The 24259-nt window shown below is 47.3% G+C and overlaps 1 protein-coding gene across 2 annotated transcripts; it reads right to left on the bottom strand.

The window, feature by feature from the left end:
* Positions 1 to 8207: 8207 nt before the first annotated feature.
* Cplane2 (ciliogenesis and planar polarity effector 2) lies at positions 8208 to 14382 on the bottom strand. 2 transcript variants are annotated; one of them, XR_003955035.1, is made up of 7 exons: positions 14259 to 14382; positions 13850 to 13999; positions 10918 to 11070; positions 10343 to 10469; positions 10093 to 10217; positions 9648 to 9784; positions 8320 to 8485 (listed from the first exon to the last, which is right to left on the bottom strand). XR_003955035.1 is itself a non-coding variant. In NM_001081174.2 (6 exons), the coding sequence occupies exons 2-6, from the start codon at positions 13959 to 13961 to the stop codon at positions 8236 to 8238; spliced, it is 777 nt and encodes a 258-aa protein (NP_001074643.1). In that variant the 5' UTR covers positions 13962 to 13999; positions 14259 to 14366; the 3' UTR covers positions 8208 to 8235. The 2 variants fall into 2 exon arrangements, 1 of the variants encoding a protein (NP_001074643.1); NM_001081174.2 differs by lacking the exon at positions 10343 to 10469 and having other exon boundaries at positions 8208 to 8485; positions 14259 to 14366.
* Between the last annotated feature and the right edge of the window lie 9877 nt (positions 14383 to 24259).

Here is a 24259-nt window from a genome sequence, read left to right as displayed (position 1 = left end):
GCCTTACGTTGTGCTGTTGAGTGCATTTATCAAGACTCCACAGAGAGAAACACCAAAAAACTTCTGGTGGTGTGCTGCAGTTTCTTGCTGCTTCCTTGGACTTGGGCTGATTGGCAGAGTGATGTCAGCTGAGACAAACGCACGTGCTGAGGAAAGACTTGTGCTGAGACAAGATACGTGGAGGACACGTGATGTTTGGGGAGAGTATAAAAGGACTTGATGGACAGTGATGTAGGCTGAGCTTGGCTTGTTTATAGAGCTAGCTGTGAGGTGCCTGCGGGTCTTGAGTCTTCACTGATCTTCACTTAACTGAGAGAGGCACAGCTGAGAACTTCTCCTGGCATTCCTGTTGGCTCTGGTCCCTTCTGCTGACTCGTGCTGAGGCTGAGGCCTGGCTGTCTCTGCTAGGTAGTGCCACCATTGCTGAATCCTGTTTGCAATCCCGACTCTACCAAACTGGACTGCTGGTTTATCCATAAAGTGTTTGCCAGTGGATTGAGCTGCCGCTGCTGACCTGTGAACTGAACTGCTGTTTTCCAGACAACACAAATGGGAGTTGCTCAAAAGAACCTTTCTAAACAGGTCTACTCCGCCCCCCCATCCTTTCTTTCCCACTATCTCTGGTGGGTGGTGGGCTAAAAGGGAGGTTAAAGCATTTAAAAACCATCATTAAAAATTGGGTTTGAAAAAAAATTAAAATTACAGGCGCTATCCAACGTGGCTTAGGCATAATGGGGAACTCTGCTTCTAGCATATAGGAAACTGCAGATTATGAGTGGTTAGCAATGTTACTTAAGGAGATTGGCAAAATGGCAGCCGGTGCTGCTGGCTGGTATCCTGCCTTGCCCCAGAGGGTTTTTTTGTTTGGTTGGTTGGTTTGGTTTGGTTTTGGTTTTGTTTGGCTTTACTTCATAGTTTTCATGTATCCTATTTTGAAAAAGTTTAATGAGAAACCAGAAAATTCTCTTCTGTTAGAGAGGATCACAGAGTTGGCAATGCATTTAGAGAGTTTGTGGACAGAGGTAGAAGTCCTTGGAGAAGAAAAAGGGCCAATGGAGAGAGATAGTTCATGCTTGGTGAATGAGACCAGGACTGTATCGCACGATGAGAGTGATGAGAGCAGGAAGCAAGGTAGGCCAGAAGGTAAACTGCCACCCAGCCCTGCTTCTAGGGGCCTGGGGGAGCAGGAAATGGCACAGCCCAGCAGGCTAAGGTGCAGCCGAGTGCACCGCCAGAGGCTTTGCTAGGGCCTACACAGGCACTGTCAGCTGACCCAGTATGTGCAGAAAGTGCCTGCTAACCATGGGGACAGACTTACAGTGAATTGACCTGGAGACTGGTAGAAATGTTAGATCTAAAGCACTTTAAAGAGACCATTGGAGGGCTGGCAAGATGGCTCAGTGGTTAAGAATGCCAACTGCTCTTCCGAAGGTCCCGAGTTCAAATCCCAGCAACCACATGGTGCCTCACTTACATCCGTAACGAAATCTGATGCCCTCTTCTGGAGTATCTGAGGACAGCTACAGTGTACTTTGGTGGAGGCACAAAGCTAGAAATATCAAAATCAAAATGCTCGATGTTTTAATTGTGGTGAATTTGGTCATTTCCAAAGAAGTTGTAAGGCTAAAAGACTGAGAGTTCAAAATAACAGGTACATTGACTCTAGAGAATACGGTAACGGTAGGTGAGATGAGAACAAGCAGGTTCTGATTACTGTGAGCCACAAAGGCTTCCAGGGAATCACAATCCTGGAAAGTGCAAATGGTCAATGGCCGGCAGGTCCAAGAGAATAACCTCCTGCCATCCAGAAAGGAGCTGAGGGGCAAACAACACGAGCCACCGTTTTCCTTTGGTCAGTCAGAAGATATCAAGCAGGCAAGAAAATCAAAGTTAGGCACACGTGCAACAGAAGGAAGTGCAGCCTTGGATCTGGCCACAGATGCCCCTCTTCCATTATCCCCCAAAAGTTAAATGTTATAAGTTACCCACTGATGTATATGGTCCCTTACCTTCAGGGACAGTGGCAATAATCTTGGGAAGAAATAAAAATGATGGCATATGTGGCAGAGGAGACGCAAACTGATGCAGAGGAGAGAATAGCTTAACTGTTGTTTCTTCATCAAGGGCAAGGCTGCTCCAGGTGAAAGGACAGGGCTTACTTACGGGAGCACTGGAAAATGTGTGTTCTGGCCAACAGTGGTTAATGATCAGAAATCAAAACTCATGGTACAAAGGAATGCTGTTGACATAGAAGGTTTGGTGGAGGGGCTGGAGAGATGGCTCAACGGTTAAGAGCACTGACTGATCTTCTGAAGGTCCTGAGTTCAAATCCCAGCAACCATATGGAGGCTCACAACCATCCATAATGAGATCTGATGTCCTCTTCTGGGGTGTCCGAAGACAGCTACAGTGTACTTACATATAATAACAAATAAATAAATCTTAAAAAAAAAAGAAGGTTTGGTGGATACAGGATCTGTGTTAGTATACTTTCCCAAAAGTCTTGGAATCCAGATTGGCCACTTCAGAAGGTTTACACACAGTTTATAGGAATTGGTAACTTATCATGAATAAGACAAAGTGTTATTACCGATGGATTACCTGTGTGGGACCAGAAGGGCAAACAGAGAAGTTGAGACCTTATGTGGCTGACATCCCCATAAACTTATGGGGAAGAGATATTTTGCAACAATGGGGTACTCAAAATAATATTCCTGCAATTCCAGGGACAGCAAATGAGGAAATTAGAGGTGATATGGTGAGTGCTCCTAGAGAAGTTATTGATACTAGTGATGGTAAAGAATCCCAAGCTGTGCCCATGATCCAAAAACAGGACATCACTGGGGTCAAGATTCCAAATTTATAAAAGGGGCCATTGCTGATGTACCAATAACCTTGACCCTAAAATGGTTATCTTGCCAGCCTCTCTGGCAAGAGCAGTGGTCCATAACAACAGAAAAATTGCAGGTACTTGAACAACTGGTACAAGAGCAGCTGGAGGCTCAACCTATAGAAGAGTTGACCAGCCCATGAAATTCCCCTGTGTGTTGTAAAAAAGAAGTCAGGGAAATGGAGGATGATAACGGATTTAAGAACAATTAATAAGGTAATTCAACCAATGGCTCCTTTACAGCCTGGACTTCTTTGTTACCAAAATTATGGCCTATAATTGACTTGAAAGATTGCTTTTTATTTAAAAAAAAAAAAAAAGCATGAGAAAGACCCTTCCATGAGAAAGACAGGGAAAAGTTTTCTTTCTCAGTATCTACTTTGAATACGTCATCCATTAGAGAGATATCACTGGAAGGCACTTCCACAGGGAGTGTTAAACAGTCCAACTTTATGTCAGTATCTGTGCAACAACTATTAGAAATTATTCGTCATTAATTCCCTTGAGCTATCATTTATCATTATATGGATGTTATTCTGTTGCCCGTAGGGACCAACTGCAAACTCTTAACAATTTTCAAGAACTATTGGGAGATTTTTAAAAAAGATTTATTTATTAATTATATGTAAATTACACTGTCGCTGTCTTCAGACATTCCAGAATAGACACTCCAGAATAGGGAGTGAGATCTTACGGATGGTTGTGAGCCACCAAGTGGTGGCTGGGATTTGAACTCAGGACCTTCAGAAGAGCAGTCAGTGCTTTTCCTGCTGAGCCATCTCGCCAGCCCCTTATTGGGAGATATTAACTGGCTGAGGCCTACAATTGGATTAAGTACATATGAGTTAAGTAATTTGTTTCAAACATTACAAGGAGACTCCAATTTAAACAGTTCAAGACGTCTAACAGCTGAAGCAGAAAAAGTTTTAACTCTTGTAGAACAAAGACTGCAAGAGGCGTATCTGGATCAAATTGATCCTAAACTTGAGTGTATTCTGGTCATTTTACTTTCATCTCATTCTCCTACTGGGCTCATTGTGTAAAGGGAAGGTGGTATTACAGAATGGATTTTCTTAGCTCATAAACAGAGTTAAAAGTTGAAGACACATAGAAAAGATTTCTGGTATAGCATTGGAAAGGTAAATGAGCTAAATACCTAATAAAAAATGAAAAAAAAAAGAAAAGATTTCTGAACTAATTATAAAAAGGTAGACTCAGACTATGTCAGCTGTCAGGAACAGGTCTGGCTGAAACTGTTGTACCTCTCACAGATGCTGAGATCATGTCATTATGGGTGATCAATGAAGATTGGCAAAGAGCTTGTAATAATTTATTGGGCAAAATAAATAACAAATATCAAATGTATATAGTTTAAAAAAGAACTTCTTGGATTCTTCCATGTATTGTAAAGAGAACACCAGTTCCAGACACAGCAGCATTTTATATTGATGCAAACAAGGTGTGGATGGCAGGTTATAAATCAGGAAAAATAAGCAAGGTAATCAAAAGGCCATATACAGCGGTTCAAACGTCAGAACTGTATGCTAGCCTTATGGTATGATTAGATTATCCTGAACCTCTCAACATAAATACCGATTCTTTATATGCAGAAAGAGTTGTTTTACATACAGAGACTGCTGGATTTATATCTGATAACTCAGAATTAACCTCATTATGTATACAACTGCAACAGGCCATGAGAAGTGGAAATTATCCATTACCTATTTCTCATCTTCCGTCTCATACAGGTTTGCCAGGTCCATCAGCTCAAGGAAATGAGGAAAATGATCAATTACTAACAGGAAATGTGTTATAAGCCTCAAAACTTCATGAGGAACATCATGTTAGTGGGAAAGGTTTAAAGAAAAAAAAAAAAGGTCCATCACTTGGCAACAAGCCAAAGAAATAATAATAAAAAAAATTGTCGTACGTGTTCTCTATACAGCCAAACTCTGTTACCTCCTGGTAGTAACCCTAAGGGTACAAAAGAAATGACATCCAGCAGCTGGATGTTCTCCATTTTGCAGAATTTGGGAAACAAAGGTACATATAGCACACCATTGACACATTCTCAGGGTTTCAATGGGCAGCTGCTTTAAGTTCTGAAAGGGCTGACTGTCTAATTACACATTCATTGGAAATAATGGCAATTATGGGGATACCTGCACAAATCAAAACTGACAATGCCCCCACACATGTATCCAATAAGATGGAGCAATTCTTGGCATATTATAATATAAAGCATATTACTGGTGTACCACACAATCCCACAGGACAAGCAATTATAAAAAGAGCCAATCGTACCTTAAAAGAGACGCTTATTGGGCAAAAAGGGAGGGTAAAAAAAAAAAACCGAGAGACAGGCTAAATAATGCATTGCTAACTCTCAATTTTCTTAATGTCGGTCAAGAAGGAACAACAGCAGCTCAGAGACACTGGGTTATGGAAAAAAATTGAGGAACTAGGTCAACCAATATAGTATAAGGATATGTTGACATTAGAATGGAAACCCGCAATAGCACTCAGATGGGGTGTGGTTATACTTATATATCTACAGGGAATGAAAAAATATGGATACCAACAAAACTTACAAAAATCAGATCTGACCAAGGAAAACCTCTTATCACCTGAGACATGGGTCCTGAGTTCAAATCCCATCACAAAGCAAATAGCCCAAATAAGTCGCAGGCTGTCTCAGTTACCGATTTGTTTAAAAAAAAAAAAAACTGCATACAAATCAACTTCCAAAGGGCTGGCCCAAGTGATTGATCCCAAAGAGATGGACAATACATAGACTGAACAGACAAGGCAGAGACTGGATAAACCCAGAGACCGGGCAATAAATGCTACAGCTAGCTTTTCTCAGACTAACCATTTTCCCCCTTAGGGCTGAAACAACAAACAATACAGAGATGGGCAATAAATGCTACAGCTAGCTTTACTCTGGCTAATCTTTTTCCTTGGTGCCCAAAAGAGGAATTCTTCACGCCAATTCATCAGGAAACACATATATATGTGTGTGTGTGTGTATGTATGTATATGTATATATATATATATTTTTTTTAATTGTCCCAATCCCTTAAGTAGGGGTGGGTAGTTTTGGTTGCTTCATGTGTTATAGTTGTTATCATCTAGGGTTTTAGGTTGTTTTGCTTAATTATTGTTTATTGATAAAAATTTAAGGTTTTTTTTGTTTCACTTTAAGGTTTTTCTTTATTATATGCTATATTGATAGAGATATGATTTTTGTTTAATTATTCTATATTAATAGATGTATAAGGTTTTTAAAAAAGATTTATTTATTTATTTATTATATGTAAGTACACTGTAGCTGTCTTCAGCACTCCAGAAGAGGGCATCAGATCTCTGTTACGGATGGTTGTGAGCCACCATGTGGTTGACCTTCGGAAGAACAGTTGGGTGCTCTTACCCCCTGAGCCATCTCACCAGCCCCAAGGTTTTTTGTATAATTATTTTATACTGATAGAATTTTTAAAAAATTATTGTATATTGATAGAAATTTAGAATCTTGAAGGGCTTGAGGTAAAGGAAAGGATATGAGCAAGGTGTATTATATGGAAATTTAAATGTATTGGGTGGGGGAGCGTGTGGGGGACTTTTGGGATAGCTTTGGAAATGTAAATGAAATAAATACCTAATTAAAAAAAAAAGAAATTTAAGGGCTGGAGAGACGGCTCAGCAGTTAAGAGCAGTGACGGCTCTTGCAGAGGTCCTGAGTTCAATTCCCAGCAAACACATGGTGGCTCACAACCATCTGTGTAATGGGATCCAATGCCCTCTTCTGGTGTGTCTGAAGACAGCTGCAGTGTACTCATATAAATAAAAAATAAACAAATCTTTAAAAAAAAGAAATTTAAGTATTTTATTTAATTATTCTATATTGATAGATATTAGGGTTTTTTTAATTCATTGAATATTGATAGAAATTTAAGGTTTTTTTAAGACTATTGTTTGACTATATTGTACATAAGCCATTTATTGAAAATGTGATGGTTCTTATAATTATTTCTATTCTGTATAGATTGCTAATGTTAAGAAAAGGACAATTCAGTTTTTTGTTTTTTGGTTTTTTTTTTTTTTTTTTTTGAGACAGGGTTTCTCTGTGTAGCCCTGGCTGTCCTGGCACTCACTTTGTAGACTAGGCTGGCCTCGAACTCAGAAATCCGCCTGCCTCTGCCTCCCGAGTGCTGGGATTAAAGGCGTGTGCCACCATGCCTGGCTTGAAAAGGACAATTCTTAAACTGAAAGGAGCATATGAAGTGGAAACTTAAGGGTTCTTTGGAGAGTCAGTTGTGTTAGGTGTTTTGCTGGGGCAAGCATATGAAGGGGTGTTTTCCTGAAGCAGACACAGGTGAAAGGCTAAGGCAGGCTCTGAAGGAACATTTAGATGAAGCAGACACAGGAGAGGGGATGTTCTGTTAAAGGAAACGTGAAGGATCCATTGCTACCAACACGCATGTATTGGTCCACCTTACATTGCGTAGTTGAGCTCTGTCAGGACTCCATAGAGAGAAACACGCCAAAAAGCGTCTGGTGGTGTGCTGCAGTTTCTTGCTGCCTCCTCACACTCAGGCTGATTGGATACCCATGCTGAGGCAAGACACGGAGGACACGTGATGTTTGGAGGGTATAAACAGGACTCCATGGAGTGATGGAGACAGAGCCTGGCTTGCTGGTACAGCTAGCTGTGCAACGTTTCAGTCTCAAGTCTTCACTGATCTTTGCTTCCCTGAGAGAGGCACAGCCAAGAACTTCTCCTGGTGTCCCCCTGGGTTCCTCCTGCTCACTCGAGCCGAGGCTGAGACCTGGCAGTCTCTGCTAGGTAGTGTCACCGCTGCTGACTCCTGTTTGCTATCCTGACTCTGCTGAACCAGACAGCTGGTGTAGCCATGAAATGTTTGCGAGTGGATCGAGCTGCCGCTGCCTGCTGACCTGTGAGCTGAACTGCTGATTTCCAGACAACACAGACAGGAGTTGCTCCAAAGAACCTTTCTAAACAGGTCCGCTTCCCCCAACCCCTGTGTCCTTTCTTTTCCACTACCACTGGTGGGCTACAAGGGAGGTTAAAGTATTTAAGAACCATCATTTAAAAATAGGAGTTGAAAAAAATTAAAGTTATAACAGGGTCCGCCTGAGTACCCACCCCCGCCACCATTCTGTAGGTACTGCAGAAGGGGTAACAGCGGCGGGGGGGGGGGGGGGCTCCTTTTAACTCTGGAGCCTCATGCCCTATCTCACTGCCATGTGAGAGCCCTCCCCAGCCAGCCCTCAGGATAGAAGTGAGGATCGCCAGTACCAGCCTCTACCCAGGATGTTGTCACCGTTCAGCCGGGAGCACTCTCTGGGGAGCTGGGGAGCAGGCCGGCTGCCACCTGGTCCTGGTGCCACAACTGTTCTGCAAGGCCATTGAGCACATGGGCTGTGTCAGCTAGCCCAGCCCTGCCATCCAGTGTTCGTCCGTCTGCCAGCCGCCGCCCTGGCACACTCTTCACCCGGAACAAGGGCAGTTCCCAGGCCTGCCGGAAGGCTGTGAGGTCTCGCGCTGGCACATCTGTGTGCATGTACTGATCAAACCTGCGGGAGGGTTAAGGTGCCTAGCTCTGCTCGCCGCCCCATCCGACCCAGCCTTGGCCTCCTCTTGAGAGGCTATGCCCCGGGTCTAGGGCAGATCCTAGACCCCTTTGAATGGAAACATATGGGTCGGACCTCACAGGGGGACAGGTACTTTGCCAGGAGAGCATCATAGGGGGTGGGGCCGTGAAAGGCAGCCTGTTTTTGGTTGAATGAGGCTTGCTCCAGAGACCGAGTAGAAACCCAGTAGAAAACTCTACATGGGACGGAACAGTGAGCCACATTCCCAGAGACAGGTGCCGGACACCACAGAGCCTCCCCAACTCCATAATTCTGTGACTATAAGTCTCGCAGACAATGTCCCATGACAACTTCTGACATTCAGGCTAGACTCCAACCAAAATTATCTGACTATAGCCAGATATGCTCCTCCCCGCAGTTACCTGGTAACAGCGAAATAGCCCAGCCCACTATCAGAGGGGCTGCTTGGCCCCTCCTCGCCCTCTTTAAGCTCTCTTCTCTTTCTTACTCTCTTCTCTAGCCCTCCTTCTCTCTCTTCCTTCCCCCCTCTCTCCACGTGGCCATGGCTGGCCTCTCTCCCTTTCTGCCGTCTCTCTTTCCCCCTGCTTTCTATAACAAAGCTCTAAAACCATAGACTGTCTCTGCTCATCAAGGCCTGCCATGCTTGAATGATGGGATAGGCTTCCCTCTAATGAACCACTGAGTCTAACCTCCCACTGGAAGGCCTTCCTGCGCTCCGGCCAAAGACTCTCACCCGCCTGGGAACCACCCAGCGCCCCTCCTCTCCCTGCTCTCTCCTCTCTTCGGCCCTGGGGATGACTGAGCTGCCCCTGGGACCCCCATTTTGTTCTCAGCTCCTCCGTGGTGTCCAGTGACGTCTGGGATGCCTGAGACTGAAAACCTGTTATCTCTGGCCTCCGTGAGGCCCAGAGCCCTCAGACTGCCCCCTTGTCCACCCCCTGGTGGGCTGGGTTCAGTGGCTTCCCACAGCCAAACACCCTCCCGGGCCGAGTGGAAAATGTGCAGCAGTCCTCTGGAGTCTGCCCGCCCAGAGCACTGGAACTCTGGTAGGATGTGGGGTTTCTCCCACTTCCTTTATTCCCCCATGCCCACTGCCCCACAATAGGGGCCACTCAAAGGATACTTGGACCCGATAACTATCTTGACGAGCCCAGGAGCTTCACCGGCTACACGAGTCAACTGTCCAGGAAGGTCTTCGAAGGAGGCACGATCGGTGAAAGAAAAGAGGAAGAGGAAGGCATCTGCATTCTCTTTACAAGCCTAAGGACAGAGAGGCTGGCTGGTGAAACACTCACGTGGCCACGTAGCCACACAGGACTAGAACCCTCCGACTAGCTTCAGGGCTCCAAGAAGAATCAGCAGCAACCCCTCCTTTCGCAGACTGGGAAACTGAGGCCCAGAGCAGAGAGTGGCTGGAATGCAAGACCCAGTGCCAGTCGGAGCCCTGCAGCCAGCCCAGCACACAGTTCTCAGCTCACTAATGTTCAAGTCAGGCTCCTGCAGACAGGGTGGGTCTCTAACAACCACCTCCACCCAGAGACCCACCGAGGCCCACTTGCCCAGCTCACCGGCAGCATGTGATCAAACTTCTTGAGGGCAGACTCCCCACAGTCCCAGAATTCAAAACGGAACATGACAACACAGTCGCTGGCCTTCAGCTTGGCTGGCCAAAACACCACAGTGGTCTGAATGCCTGAGGAGAATTGGGATCCGCCATTCAGAAGTGGAATCGGGGGGTGGGGATGGGAAGGGTTAAGAAGAAGACATACATCTCCACCCTGTGGGTCACCACTGTGACAGGAAGGCTCGGCCCCTGACCTGAGAGACTCCTCAGACTCAGGACGTAAACAGTCTTGCTCTGCAGTAGTCCTTGGTAGACCAGGCAGAGTTGGCCCTCGCCAGGAGAAAGGAGTCTCACTGCTTGTAGAGGGAGACCTCAAAGGTCCTGGGACATATGATGGAGCAGAAACTTAACTGTGGCATGGGAAAGTCTTGAACTTTAATACCAACTAGACATGAGGTATGTGGCCACCACTGTCTCTAGTACCAATCCAAACAACACAACTTCTCGAGGAAATGGCATGATTATATATAAAGCCCCACTAATATAGTCAGGGCGAAGTTCTTTTTTTTTTTTTAATTTATTTTAAATTTATTTTATTAATATATGTAAGTACACTGTAGCTGTCTTCAGACACTCCAGAAGAGGGAGTCAGATCTTGTTGCAGATGGTTGTGAGCCACCATGTGGTTGCTGGGATTTGAACTCTGGACCTTCGGAAGAGCAGTCGGGTGCTCTTACCCACTGAGCCATCTCACCAGCCCCAGGGCGAAGTTCTTGTCCCCATCCCATGGAAGGACACCAAGGCAAAGCTGAGGGTTAAACTCACTCACCAGTGGTCTCATGGTGTACTATAGGCACTTCCAGGCCGGCCAGCTTTGCCACCAGTGCTGTCTTGCCCACACCACTCTTCCCGGACACAAAGATCTTATAGCTGGCGGTATCAATGACCACGGAAGGGGGCAGCACCGGGCGTTCAAGCAACCCTGTGGCAAGAAGGGAGTCAGGGAGTTGGGAGTCAGTTCTGCACTTGCTCAGATCCTGGGAGAGACACCCTATCTCGAAAGCTAACTAGACAGCTTGGTTCAGCATGCAACCCTGCCCCCAGGGAGGCCCCGGATACACAGAGATGTTCTAGGATCTCACAGTTGATCTGCTTGTCATTGTCAACTGCTCTGGAACTTGGTTGGGGACATGAATGACGCACTCCTCTGGTCACATTTTGTTGCTAACACAGATAAAACTCTGGGTGTTGGGGCTGGAGAGGTGGCTCAGCAGTTAAGAGCACCAGTAGCTCTTCCAGAGGTCCCGAGTTCAAGTCCCAGGAACCACATGGTGGCTCACAACCATCTGTAATGGGATCCAATGCCCTCTTCTGCGCATGTAGGTGTACATGCAGATAGAACACTGATATATAAAATAAATACATCTTTTTTTAAAGATTTATTATTTATTTATATGTAAATACACTGTAGCTGTCTTTAGACACTTTTTTTCTCTCTCTGGCCCTGCTCACTCTGGCCTAAAGATTTAAAGATTTATTTATTTATTATATGTAAGTACACTGTCACTATCTTCAGATACACAAGAGGGCATCAGATCTCACAGTCCCAGGCCACATTCCTGACCTCATGCTTTTTTTAAAAAGTGAGTTATTAGGCAGAGGCAGGTGGATTTCTGAGTTCGAGGCCACTTGTCTACAGAGTGAGTTCCAGGACAGCCAGGGCTACACAGAGAAACCCTGTCTCGAAAAACAAAACAAAACCAAAAAAAAAAAAAAAAGTAAGTTATTTACAAATCATGGTCACTGCCCATGATTAGCCCAAAACTTCACAAGATATAACCAATGTGAGGTTTTTATTAAGCATTTATTTATTATCATGTATATTATGATACGGGTGTGTGTGTATGTCACATTAGACATGTGAAGTTGTAGAGTTGGCTTTCTCCCTTAGCATGGCTTCTAGGGACCCCAGGCTGCCAACCTTTTGCAGCAAGCACTTCACTGGCTGAGCCATTTCACTGTCCCCCAAACACAAAGCTTTTTGTTGTTGTTTTTGTTTTTGGAGACAGGGTTTCTCTGTATAGCCCTTGCTGTCCTGAAATTCACTTTGTAGACCAGGCTGGCCTTGAACTCAGAAATCTGCCTGTCTCTGCCTCCCAAGTGCTGGGATTAAAGGTGTGAGCCACCACCAGGCTTGTTGTTTTTGTTTAAAGACTTATGCATCTATTTTGATGAGTGCCTGCATTGGTGAATGCATAATGCATGCCTGGTGCCGGCAGAGGCTAGACAAAGGGGTTGATTCCCTGGGTCTGGAGAGACAGGCAGTTGTATCTGCCATGTGGATGCTCGGAATTCAACCTAGGCCTTCTGGAAAGGCAGCTAGTACTCTTAACTGCAGAGCTATCTCTCCAGCTCTTCCAGCTCCCAGCCCCCCTTTAAGTTTGATTTTTTTTTTTAAGACAGGGTTTCTTAGCTGTCTTGGAACTCACTCTGTAAAACAGGCTAGCCTCAAATTCAGAACTCATACATTCGCCTGCCTCTGCCTCCCAAGTGTTGGTATTAAAGACATGTGCCACCACTTTCTGGTGTGATTTTTTTAAAAGATTTATTTATTATATATACTGTGTTCTCCCTGCATGTATGCCTGCACACCAGAAGAGAGGACTAGATCCCATTACAGATGGTTGTGAGCCACCATGTGGATGGTGGGAATTGAACTCAGGACCTCTGGAAGAGCAGTCAGTGCTCTTAACCACTGAGCCATCTGTCCAACCCCAATACTGTTACTATTCAATCTGGCTTTCTTATACATAAAAATATATCTTAGGCCAGGCAGTGGTGGCGCACACCTTTAATCCCAGCACTTGGGAGGCAGAGGCAGGTGGATTTCTGAGTTCCAGGCCAGCCTGGTCTACTGAGTGAGTTCCAGGACAGCCAGGGCTATACAGAAAAACCCTGTTTCGGAAAAAAATTAAATTAATTAAAAAAATATATATATATATTACAATTTCTTCTTTAATAGGGAAATATAAGCAAAAATATTTACAGCTACTACAAATAAATCCCCAAACCAACTCATTGGGATCTTTATGAGTTCTTAAAACTGCACAGCAGGAGCTGGAGAGATGGCTCAGCACAGGCTGCTCTTCCAGAGTTCAATTCTCAGCACCTACATGGATGGTGTCTCACACTGTTTCCTCTTCTGGTCTGCAGACATTCATGCAGACAGAGCCCTCATATACATAAAATAAATAAATAGAAAGTTGAATAGGCAGGACATGGTGTGGTGATGCGTGACTTTGATCCCAGCACTTAGAAGATAGAGGCCAGGTGGATCTCTGTGAGTTTGAGGTCAGCCTGGTCTACATAACCAGTACTGGATACACAACAATGAATACTGGCAACATAGTGAAACGCTTTCTGAAACAAGGTTGCAAGGTTGCTGTGCAAAGTGCCCAGCAGAGGGCATGACCCCAAGTGAGGGCTCAGTCAACAGCATCTCTGGTGACAGTTGCTGTTGGCAGGCATGGGCTGTTTCCAGGTTCCTGGCTCTGTTGGTGGAATTAGCTTTAAGGAGATTTGGGGAAGGGGGCCTGAGACTAGAGGCTAGAGGCGGCACCCAGGAGACCTCGATGGTCAGAAGTGCTGTGGGGCAGGTTCCACAGATCTGTTCCTGCCGCCCCAGGGAGTGTCAAGAGTGTACTAGTGGCACGTGGTGAGGTCTGGGGGACGGGGGTGGGGTGAGGTGGGGTGCCGCTTACCAAACTCCCGCCGGCGATTCTTGCGCAGGATGCAGGCTAAGTACTCCTTACCCTCGACCGTCTCATGCCAGTCTGGGACAATCACCGAACCGTGCATGGGAGGTCTGGCCATGCTTGAGTACGCCAGTAAGGTAAGGATGTGTCCGAATACTGGGAGTAGAAGTGGAGAGAGGGCCAACCATTATCGCAAGGCGACTCCGAGGTCCTTAATCTCTCTCTGGCTTTCCTTTGGAACCTGGATCCCCATCCCGAAGGTGCATTTCTATAGCCCCATCCTTCTACATTGCTCTCTGGGGAACTAACCCATCCTTGTCCTGGGAAGGTATTTCCACAAGTCCCCTCTGCCTTATCTCCTTCCGAGCCCCACTTCGCCTCTACCCCCTCAATTCCGACTCCCGGGACCACCAACCTTCACAGTCCCCGCCAGCAGGGTGACGATTTAAAAGCCCGCCCTTCTTTTCTGTCCTGCCAGCAGAGCCTGCTTCCGTCAGGTCAAGACGCTGACCACGAAGCGCATGCGCAGAAATGTTGCCATGGCGACGCAGGCGGAGGCGGGGCTCCTGAATTCCGGCGGGTCTTTGTAGGTTTTGCAAGGTCTGCAGCTCCTTCCCTAAGCAGGATCTTTCTTATTCGACTTTACCAATGTGAGCTCATATTTTCCTATCAAACATGATCATCTCCCCCAGAAAGGAGGCTTCATCAGTTTTCTGAGCCTCTTAAGTTTCCTTTTCTACAAAATGGATATTATTTCCTTTCTTTTTTTTCTTTCCCTTTCTCCTCCTCTTCTTCTACCTCCTCCTCTTCCTCCTCCTCTTCCTGCTCCTCCTCCTCTCTTTTCTCATCCCTCTCCTCCTCCTCCTCCTCCTCCTCCTCCTTCTCCTCCTCTTCCTCCTCCTCGAGACAGGGTTTCTCTGTATAGTAGCCTTTACTGTCCTTAAACACTCTCTGTAGATCAGGCTATCCTTGAATTCACAGAAACTCCCCTGCCTCTTAGTGCTGGGATTAAAGGCATGTGCTACCATGTCTGGCCATTTATTTATTTACCTTCACAGGGTTCTTTACAACCATGCTGGGCAGCAAAGCTCAGCAGGTTTAGTTCTTACGCTCCTGTTATTAACATCACAGCTCCATCAACCCTGCCCAGCAGGTCCAGAGTCAAATACCTCTGGATTGAGGCTTCAAGGGGCTTTGTAAGAGGTCTGAATAAAGAGCCATTTGTCTACTAATTGATTTATTCATTCTTGTCATTCAACAATGACCAAGCCCCAACTGTGTGCCCAGCATCTGGTTGGTGCTGGGAAGCAAGGGTGAGCCAGAAGTCCTGCCCTCGGACTGGATGCTCCGGCCCGGACCTGTGAGCAACCCCAAAGATGGCAGCTCAGGAAATGCCTGTGAGCTGCACAAGATGAGCGGGTGTTTGAGACACTCTGAGTGACGTCTGTCATCTTCACCAGCATCTCGAGCAGCGTCTTCAAGGAGGGCCAGCCACTGCTTTGCAAGGAATGAGTTAAGTAGACTCCGTGAGGGCCGCTTGCCCTGGAGTCTGTGGACACTCATCTCTATATAAACAGCTTCATGTCTTTGCTACTCCAGATGAGGTAGCTGGAACACACCTCGTCAGTGGAAAAACAGACTCAGAAGCCTGGGTTACCTGACTCTAAAAACATGTTATCTATCCGGCCAGACTGGGTTCTGGGTTTTCAAGACTTCACCCTCGGCACCTAGGAGTGCTAGTGAAGTCAATAGCAGCAAGGAGGTCACAGACCCACGGAGGCAGACGGAGGTGGGCAAGGGAGGAGGGTGCAAGAGAGGGTGCTTCGGTCCCTGCCTTACGAGGCAGCAAGGCTGTGCAAGAGGAAACCATTTCTACTGGAGTCTGTGGCTGGACGGAACCCATTGCACATGCTCCTGAGATGAGGCCCTTTCTGTAGTGGCAGAGATCTGTCAATCACAGACCAGAAAGATTTAGATCTGAGTCGTCTTTGGGCTTCTAGACTTCATACCCAGCCTCGCCAAGGTCTGGTTTGAATCTTGGAAATCTCTAAATGAATCTGCACATTTAATGCTTGCACTGTAATGCTCTGATAGCACTGCATAGACTGGGGGCTCAAACAACGGACAAGTGTTTCCGTGGAGGCTGGAATAACCGACCTCACTGCCGGGTTGGTTTCTGCCACTGCCTTCTCCATGTGTAACAACAACATGGCCTCTTCTCTGCTCGGTCCTCTGCTGCTATTTCCTATTTTTGGAGACAAGCTCTCACTGTGTACTCTAGATTGGCCTGGGGAACTCCTGGTCCTTTTGCCTCAGCCTCTTGGGTGCTAGAATTACAAGTGTGTACCGCCATAATGGTGTCTGCTGCTCACACACACCCTCTCTTGTTTTTGTTTTATACACACACACACAATTATACACAGGGTCTCACTATGCAATCTTGGCTAGTCTGGAACTTGCTACGTAGACCAGGCTGGCCTAGAACTCACAGATCTGCCTGCCTCTGCCTTCTGAGTGCTGGGCTAAAGAACACTGGACACCATACCTTAGACATGCACTATCTAGTTCCACCAGGGGCCCCACCATTATGATCTGCTTTAATCTTAACTCCCTGCTTAAAGGATTCATCTCTAAATACAATCCTATTAAGTTAGGGTTTTGTAGAGACACCAGTCAATCCACAGCAGGGCCTAAGACCTTGGTTAAATATACACCGCCGCTGGAGACAGGCAGCCAACCAACATGAACTGAGGATAACCAACCAGTTCAGAACTGTGCTTAAGGTACTTGTGGGCTCTCCTGGCGTGCTGGGTTCTAATCTCCTGTATTCTTTAACCTCTAAATTCTCACTCCCCCCTCCCCAACTTCGGTAAGTTGTTTCTCTTTCTAAGACTAAGGCAAAGCAGGTGGGCCATGCCACCTCCCCCACCAGCCCCCCCAGCCCCCCCCACCCCCAGCGCCCAGGCGTCCTCTGATTTACTCCTCTCAGTTTGCCATCCCCACATGTATTTATCAAGCACCTCTGGACAAGGGCACCAGATAGCCATGGAGCAGGATTCCTCAAGGCAGGAACATGTCACCAGCCTAGAGTAGATGGGAGGTCTAGGTGGGCAGGCCTGGCCTTGCATGAGGCTGGATGAAAGCAAGAAATGTACAGCCCTGCCTGAGCATCCTGAGGTGCAGATAGGAAAGCAAACTAGAAACCCCTACTGGCTCCTCAGAGCTTCAGGAGTAACACTTGGTCTCCCCCCTCTGGCTCAAGATGTGTTCGTGAACATACAAGTCTTCAAGTCTTGACTGGCTTCCCACAAGGCGTCCCAGACTCCCTCAGGCCACTCTCCAAACTCAAAGTGCAGCCAGTTCAGTCAAAGGCTGAGCTGACATCATGATGGCCCTCCAGGAATGGAGAGCGACTCCCCTAACTGAGGGGGAGAGGAGGCCCAGACCAGAGTATCAGAGAAAGAGGCTCTGAAGGAGGCTGGTGAGGTGGCATAACGGACGGTGGGTATCGGATGTGAGTGGTCTGGCGAGAGGTGGGCACTGTCAGTCATGGGCGAGTGGAGACTCCCTGGTTACAGACAGAGCAAGCAGGGCCAATGTCCCTGATGTTCCTTCTACAGGGTCTTCTCTGACCAGCTTCTCCACAGTCACAGCTCTCTCCTAAGGCCTCCTGGGATCACTTAGGCTATGTGTTAGGAGTTAGGCTCCGCAGGTAAGAGCACTCGCTGGCTGCCAAGCCTGATACTGACCTGAGTTTGATCCTTGGGGCCCACCTAGTGGGAGACAAAATTCCTGAGACCCACATGATAGATGGAGAGAACCAACTCACACACTATCTTTTCACTTATCTATGAAGATGCACACACACAGACACACAGAATCACATATGTTGGGAGCCGCCCCCACATTCGCCGTCACAAGATGGCGTTGACATCCTGTGTTCTAAGTGGTAAACAAATAATCTGCGCATGAGCCAAGGGTATTTATGACTACTTGTACTCTGCTTTTCCCGTGAACGTCAGCTCGGCCATGGGCTGCAGCCAATCAGGGAGTGATGCGTCCTAAGTGAAGGGTCACTCCTCCTTAAAGGGGACGGGGTTTTCCGCCATTCGCTCTCGCTGGCATCTCTCTGGCTCTGCGCGCCCGGCGCTCGCTCGCTGCCTAAAGATGTAAACAATAGAGCACGCTCTGCGCTTTGGCGCGCCGGAGCTCTGGCTCCTAAAATTATTGAGGGGCTTTCGTTTTTGGGGCTGGGCGCTGGGCGCTTGCTCTCCTGGCTCCCAAAGATGTAAGCAATAAAGTTTTGCCGCAGAAGATTCTGGTCTGTTGCATCTTTCCTGGCCGGGCGTGAGAACGCGTCTAATAAGAATTGGTGCCGAATTCCGGGACGAGAAAAAAAAACTCGGGACCGGCGCAGGGAAGATCCCTCATTCCAGAACCAGAACTGCGGGTCGCGGTAATAAAGGTTCCCGTAAAGCAGACTGTTAAGAAGGATTCAACTGTATGAATTCAGAACTTTTCAGCTGGGGAACGGCGGTAACCCGTAAGTATAGCTTTACGAGGTAAGCCTGGCCTTGAACTTTCTAAGGAAATTCAAGACAGTCTATCAGAAGTAAAGTGGAAAATAGCTTTATAAGGTATGTTTGGCCTTGAACTTTCTCTAGTGTTAGAAGCCCTTTTGTTCCTTTTCACATGTTATCAAGTGGTTAAGGCAGGGCGGATTCTGGATGAAGTTCAGGACAATCTATCAGAAGTAAAGCGGGGAGAGAGAGTAGGAGCAAAGAGAAAATATGGTACACAAAATAAGTATACAGGCCTTTCCAAGGGTCTTGAACCCGAGGAAAAGTTTAGGTCAGGTAAGAATACCTGGGGAGAGATTAGAAGGAAGGAGAAGGAAAAAGAAAAGAAAAAAGATCAATTAGAGAAGCCAGTTCTTAGTAGTTCTGAATCAGATGAAAAGGCTATTAGGGCCTGGAAGGCGCTCTCCCGAGCAGGTGAAGCCACTGGACAATAATGACAGAGGCAGGCTCTTGCAGCCTACAAGGTCTTATTGTCCACCCTGGAGTTGTAGATCAAGATTATAAAGGGGAACTTCAGGTTCTCTGTTCTTGTCCTCAAGTTGTCTTTTCTATATCACAAGGGGACAAAATAGCTCAACTAATAATTTTGCCAAGCCTACATGGCTGTTTTTTCTTCCTCTGGTATTCCTAGAGCTGCCAGAGGGATTGGTTCTACTAGAAATGATTCTGATTACTTAATAATGCCTTTAGATTGTTGTCAAATTTTATCTACTCACGTAGGGGTAAACCCTCGTGGCGTCAGGCCATTACAGGTCTGACAAATGGATGTCACACATATTTCCTCCTTTGAGAGAAATCAATATTTACATGTTTAGAAGAAACCCACTTAAAAATGGGATTGTGGTATATACTGATGGATCAAAAACTGGCATAGGTGCCTATGTGGCTAATGGTAAAGTGGTATCCAAACAATATAATGAAAATTCACCTCAAGTGGTAGAATGTTTAGTGGTTTTAGAAGTTTTAAAAACCTTTTTAGAACCCCTTAATATTGTGTCAGATTCCTGTTATGTGGTTAATGCAGTATGACAAATAACTCAGCTGGGATGTGAACAAAAGTTTCCGGGATTGTGTGTTATTTCCATTCAGTATGTTAAATTTACTAGGGCAGCTAAATTGTCAAAAAGTCTTTTTCAGTATATGTTACAGAATTGGATGGCTGAATTTGAACAGATCCTTCGGGAATTGAGACTTCAGGTCAACTCCACGCGCTTGGACCTGTCGCTGACCAAAGGATTACCCAATTGGATCTCCTCAGCATTTTCTTTCTTTAAAAAATGGGTGGGATTAATATTATTTGGAGATACACTTTGCTGTGGATTAGTGTTGCTTCTTTGATTGGTCTGTAAGCTTAAGGCCCAAACTAGGAGAGACAAGGTGGTTACTGCCCAGGCGCTTGCAGGACTAGAACATGGAGCTCCCCCTGATATATGGTTATCTATGCTCAGGCAATAGGTCGCTGGCCACTCAGCTCTTATATCCCATGAGGCTAGTCTCATTGCACGGGATAGAGTGAGTGTGCTTCAGCAGCCCGAGAGAGTTGCACGGCTAAGCACTGCAATGGAAAGGCTCTGCGGCATATATGAGCCTATTCTAGGGAGACATGTCATCTTTCATGAAGGTTCAGTGTCCTAGTTCCCTTCCCCCAGGCAAAACGACACGGGAGCAGGTCAGGGTTGCTCTGGGTAAAAGCCTGTGAGCCTAAGAGCTAATCCTGTACATGGCTCCTTTACCTACACACTGGGGATTTGACCTCTATCTCCACTCTCATTAATATGGGTGGCCTATTTGCTCTTATTAAAAGGAAAGGGGGAGATGTTGGGAGCCGCCCCCACATTCGCCGTCACAAGATGGCGTTGACATCCTGTGTTCTAAGTGGTAAACAAATAATCTGCGCATGAGCCAAGGGTATTTATGACTACTTGTACTCTGCTTTTCCCGTGAACGTCAGCTCGGCCATGGGCTGCAGCCAATCAGGGAGTGATGCGTCCTAAGTGAAGGGTCACTCCTCCTTAAAGGGGACGGGGTTTTCCGCCATTCGCTCTCGCTGGCATCTCTCTGGCTCTGCGCGCCCGGCGCTCGCTCGCTGCCTAAAGATGTAAACAATAGAGCACGCTCTGCGCTTTGGCGCGCCGGAGCTCTGGCTCCTAAAATTATTGAGGGGCTTTCGTTTTTGGGGCTGGGCGCTGGGCGCTTGCTCTCCTGGCTCCCAAAGATGTAAGCAATAAAGTTTTGCCGCAGAAGATTCTGGTCTGTTGCATCTTTCCTGGCCGGGCGTGAGAACGCGTCTAATAAGACACATAGGCACACACAGACACACATGAAATAAGGGGCTGGAGAGATGGCTTAGCAGGCAAGAGTGTTAACTGCTTTGTCAGTCTGTCAGAGGGCTGGATCCCAGCACCCACATCTAGTGGCTTACAAATGTGTGTAATTCCAGCTCCAGGGGATCCATCACCCCCCTTTTGTTGTCCATAAGTATTTCTCTGTCTGTCTGTCTGTCTGTTTAAAAAAATTAAAGAAAATCCTGTTGGAGAGCTCAACCGCCCCATGGGCACACCCCTCTCTGCTTTGCTGTTTATAGTCTCATCTGGCCCAGGTCCCCGACCTCCAGGCTTAAGTGTAAAGTCCACAGGACAGGGTGCCACCTGCCAAGCAGCAGATACAATGCATGTGTTGAGCGCAGTGGTGGGTACTGTAAACTCCCCCACCAGCAGTTCCTTGGCCAAGAGGCTGAGCGCTTTATTCCCTACATGTCTGTCCCCTGTGCTGCACATCTTGAACATGCAGTGCTTCACCACTCAGCCATCCCACCACGTTCCTTGGTGATGTCTTCTCCCCAGTACCACCCTGCTCCCCACCCCACCCCCACCCCCGTTCAGGCACGGGTTTCTGGGCTCATCTCATTTCACTCTAGAGATCCAGCCTGTCCTTCTCAAGGCTCTTGAGGGATCCATCAATGTCTCTCACACTGACGGGCATTGGCAAGGGCTTCTCGATGTACTAGGGTACCTGCTCTGGTACTCCTGGCACTTGCTACCATCCCAGGTGGAGCCCCGCTTTCTCCTTTCAAAGCAGGCCAGGGTTTAGGGGGAGGCTTGGTGAGGACACCTGCCTTTTAAGTACAAGGTTCCATCTCTTGCAGAGGGCGGGAACTGATTGGAACAGGCCTACCTTTCCTTTCCTTTTTGTGACAAGGTTTCTCTGTGTAGTCCTGGCTGTCCTAGAACTTGCTCTGTAGACCAGGCTGGCCTTGAACTCAGAGGTCCGCCTGCCTCTGCCTCTTGAGTGCTGGGATTAAAGGCATGCACCAAAGATACAGGCAAGCATTTTCATCATCTTCAGGACTTGTTCAATGGTAGTGTGTGCTTCAGTGTGCACAGGATCTTGGGTGTAACTGAAGGCCCAGCCCCCCCCCCCCCAAAAAAAATCACCACACACCACCTCCTGCCTCATTCAGTCGGTCTCTGAATCAGTCACTTCACTTCCATAATTTCAGGTAAACTCCGATCCAGCTACTTCTCATTTTCGACAGCATTAACATGCCAAGTTTCTTCGTCCTCATCTTTATTTCCTTATTTATCCATCCATTTATCCATCCATGCATGCATCCATGCATGCATCCATCCACCCATCCATGCACCCATGCATCCATGCATGCATCCATGCATGCATCCATCCACCCATCCATGCACCCATGCACCCATGCATCCATGCATCCATGCATCCATGCATCCATGCATCCATCCATCCATCCATCCATCCATCCATCCATCCATCCATCCATCCATCCATCCATCCATCCATCCATCCATCCATCCATCTATCTATCTATCTATCTATCTATCTATCTATCTATCTATCTATCTATCTATCTATCTATTTTTTGAGACAGGATCTCCCTATGTAGCCCTGACTGTCCGGGAACTTTGTAAACCAGGCTAGGCTGCCCTTGAACTCAGAGATCCGCCGCCTGCCTCTGGCTCTCAAGTGCCCGGCCCCTCTCTTGTTTTAATCTCCGGCTCCCCCAGCCTTGGGGCTAATGTTCAGTGTTGCAGGAGGTTTACTTTAATGCCAGGGACTCACGGAAGGAGAGATCACCTACTCACAGGCCATCTCTCACAACGTTCTGCTCCAGGGAGAACTCTGCACTGAGCCCTTCGATGCTGGTCCCGTCTTGAGAGACCAGATTGTCTCCTCCTACAGGAATTCTGGTTATGATCTTTCCCTGCCACATGTGAGGAGGAATTGTGACTGTCACATTGTTGTAGAATACTGTCTGCCAAGTGAAACAGCCATTACTAGCTTAATCAGAGTACCTGAGACTACAGAGGAGACCCCTCACAGCAGCGAGGAGGGACGACAGACCTTCCCCAGGTCCCAGCCATCACTCTCTCTTGTACCCCCACCCAACTGTACCGACTGCATGTGATCTCGGAAAGTAGAATATACAGGAGGAAGATTAACTAAAGAGTGAACGTCATCTCTGCAGTTTTGGGGAGGCCATCATTTATGTTGGGGTGAAACTTCTCAGTGTTTCCGCTGTCTGGGGGTCGCTCACACTTTTATATGGAAGCCCAGGGAACTTGTAGTTCACTAGCTGGGCTTGAATGGAGTGGTTCCGCTGTCCTGTTGCTACTGGAGTGTAGAAACAGCTGAGGAAGCTGTAAGCTCCCCAGGGTATGTTTCTTTGGGTTACCAGTGTCCTGTTGCCTTAGGGTGAGGGTCAGTAAACACTCAAGGATCTCCGGGTCCGTTCCACCCTTTTCGTGGGCAGCAGAGCATGTTTTCAGCAGTCTTCATTTTCTCTCCTGCAGCACGTAGGCAGGTGGGGCCCCTGAGGAGGCTTTGCTGTGTTGGGCTTGTAAGGGTTAGCCTGGGGGTGGGACAGGTGGGACAGGCTGAGACAGGCTGGAAAAGGAGGAAACCAACCAGGGTAGAAAAGGAAAACACTGGGTAAGCTGTCCTCTTTCTCCACTGTTTGGGACAGAGCATGCAGGTGCACTCAAAGCCTTTCCTAGGGTTCCCCCGGGTGGCCGCTGGGGGTAATCATATCTATTCAAGCGCATGGAGATCTCATTCCTAGTCTTAAGTGTGAAGCAGCTGTCACTCCTCCTCTGCAACTCATCAGTCCCCACTCAAACTCTCCCAGCAATGCTGCAGTCACCCCCACACGCATCCACTGGAGATACTATATGTAGATGGGCTAATAACAGCAAAGGGAAGCTCCCCCTAGGGGCAGAGGGAGTGGAAGAGGGGCAGCCCCAGGCATGTGTGGCAGCCCTACACCAAGGGCAGTCTGGTGAGTATCTTGTCTAGAGCCAACAGTACTCCAGCCCATAGCTTTTACGAGATTTTTTTCAGATTCCCAGAAGATAAAGGCTTAGGCTCAGGGTGGTCACCTGGGCTGGTGAATCTGCATTGTCTGTCTGTCTTTCTTACACTCACACTGAAGGAAGCTGCCCTGCTGGGGAGTACTGCTGGGCCAAGCCATGCACCACACTGGGACACTTCCTCCACCTCTCCGGCATCTTCCTCATCCAGCAGGGCAGAGGCAAGTACGCAAGTACACAGCTGGTAAGACCCGAACCCAGGGTAAAGCAGCAAACAGAAAACGGTATCTAAACCTGTGTCCTCACCACCAGTTGCTGTCCTGGCCCTCCGTACACCTCTGCTCACTTCCCTTAGAATCTGCACCACAAAGTCCTTCAGGCATGATGGGGACAGGGACAGCATTCTCACTCAGGAAACCACCTTCCCGGCCACCCTCCTTCCCCCCACTGCCCTCCATCCCAGGGACGCCCCCCTTTCTTTACTATACTAATAAAACAGTTAA

This window comes from Mus musculus, chromosome 4 (genome assembly GCF_000001635.26).
Source record: "Mus musculus strain C57BL/6J chromosome 4, GRCm38.p6 C57BL/6J".
In the NCBI taxonomy this organism is placed as follows: Eukaryota; Metazoa; Chordata; class Mammalia; order Rodentia; family Muridae; genus Mus; species Mus musculus.
Note: the sequence above shows the minus strand (reverse complement) of the source record. Positions and strands in the feature narration are given on the sequence as shown.

Bases quoted from the DNA above. Each gene is read 5' to 3' on its own strand.
- Cplane2 (NM_001081174.2), bottom strand. From the start codon at position 13,961: ATGGCCAGACCTCCCATGCACGGTTCGGTGATTGTCCCAGACTGGCAT. The intron at 10,218-10,917 runs GTGAGTGAGTTT...AATTCTCCTCAG, and splicing joins AGTACACCATGAGACCACTG to GCATTCAGACCACTGTGGTG. The intron at 9,785-10,092 runs GTGAGCTGGGCA...CTCTGTCCTTAG, and splicing joins AGTTTGATCACATGCTGCCG to GCTTGTAAAGAGAATGCAGA.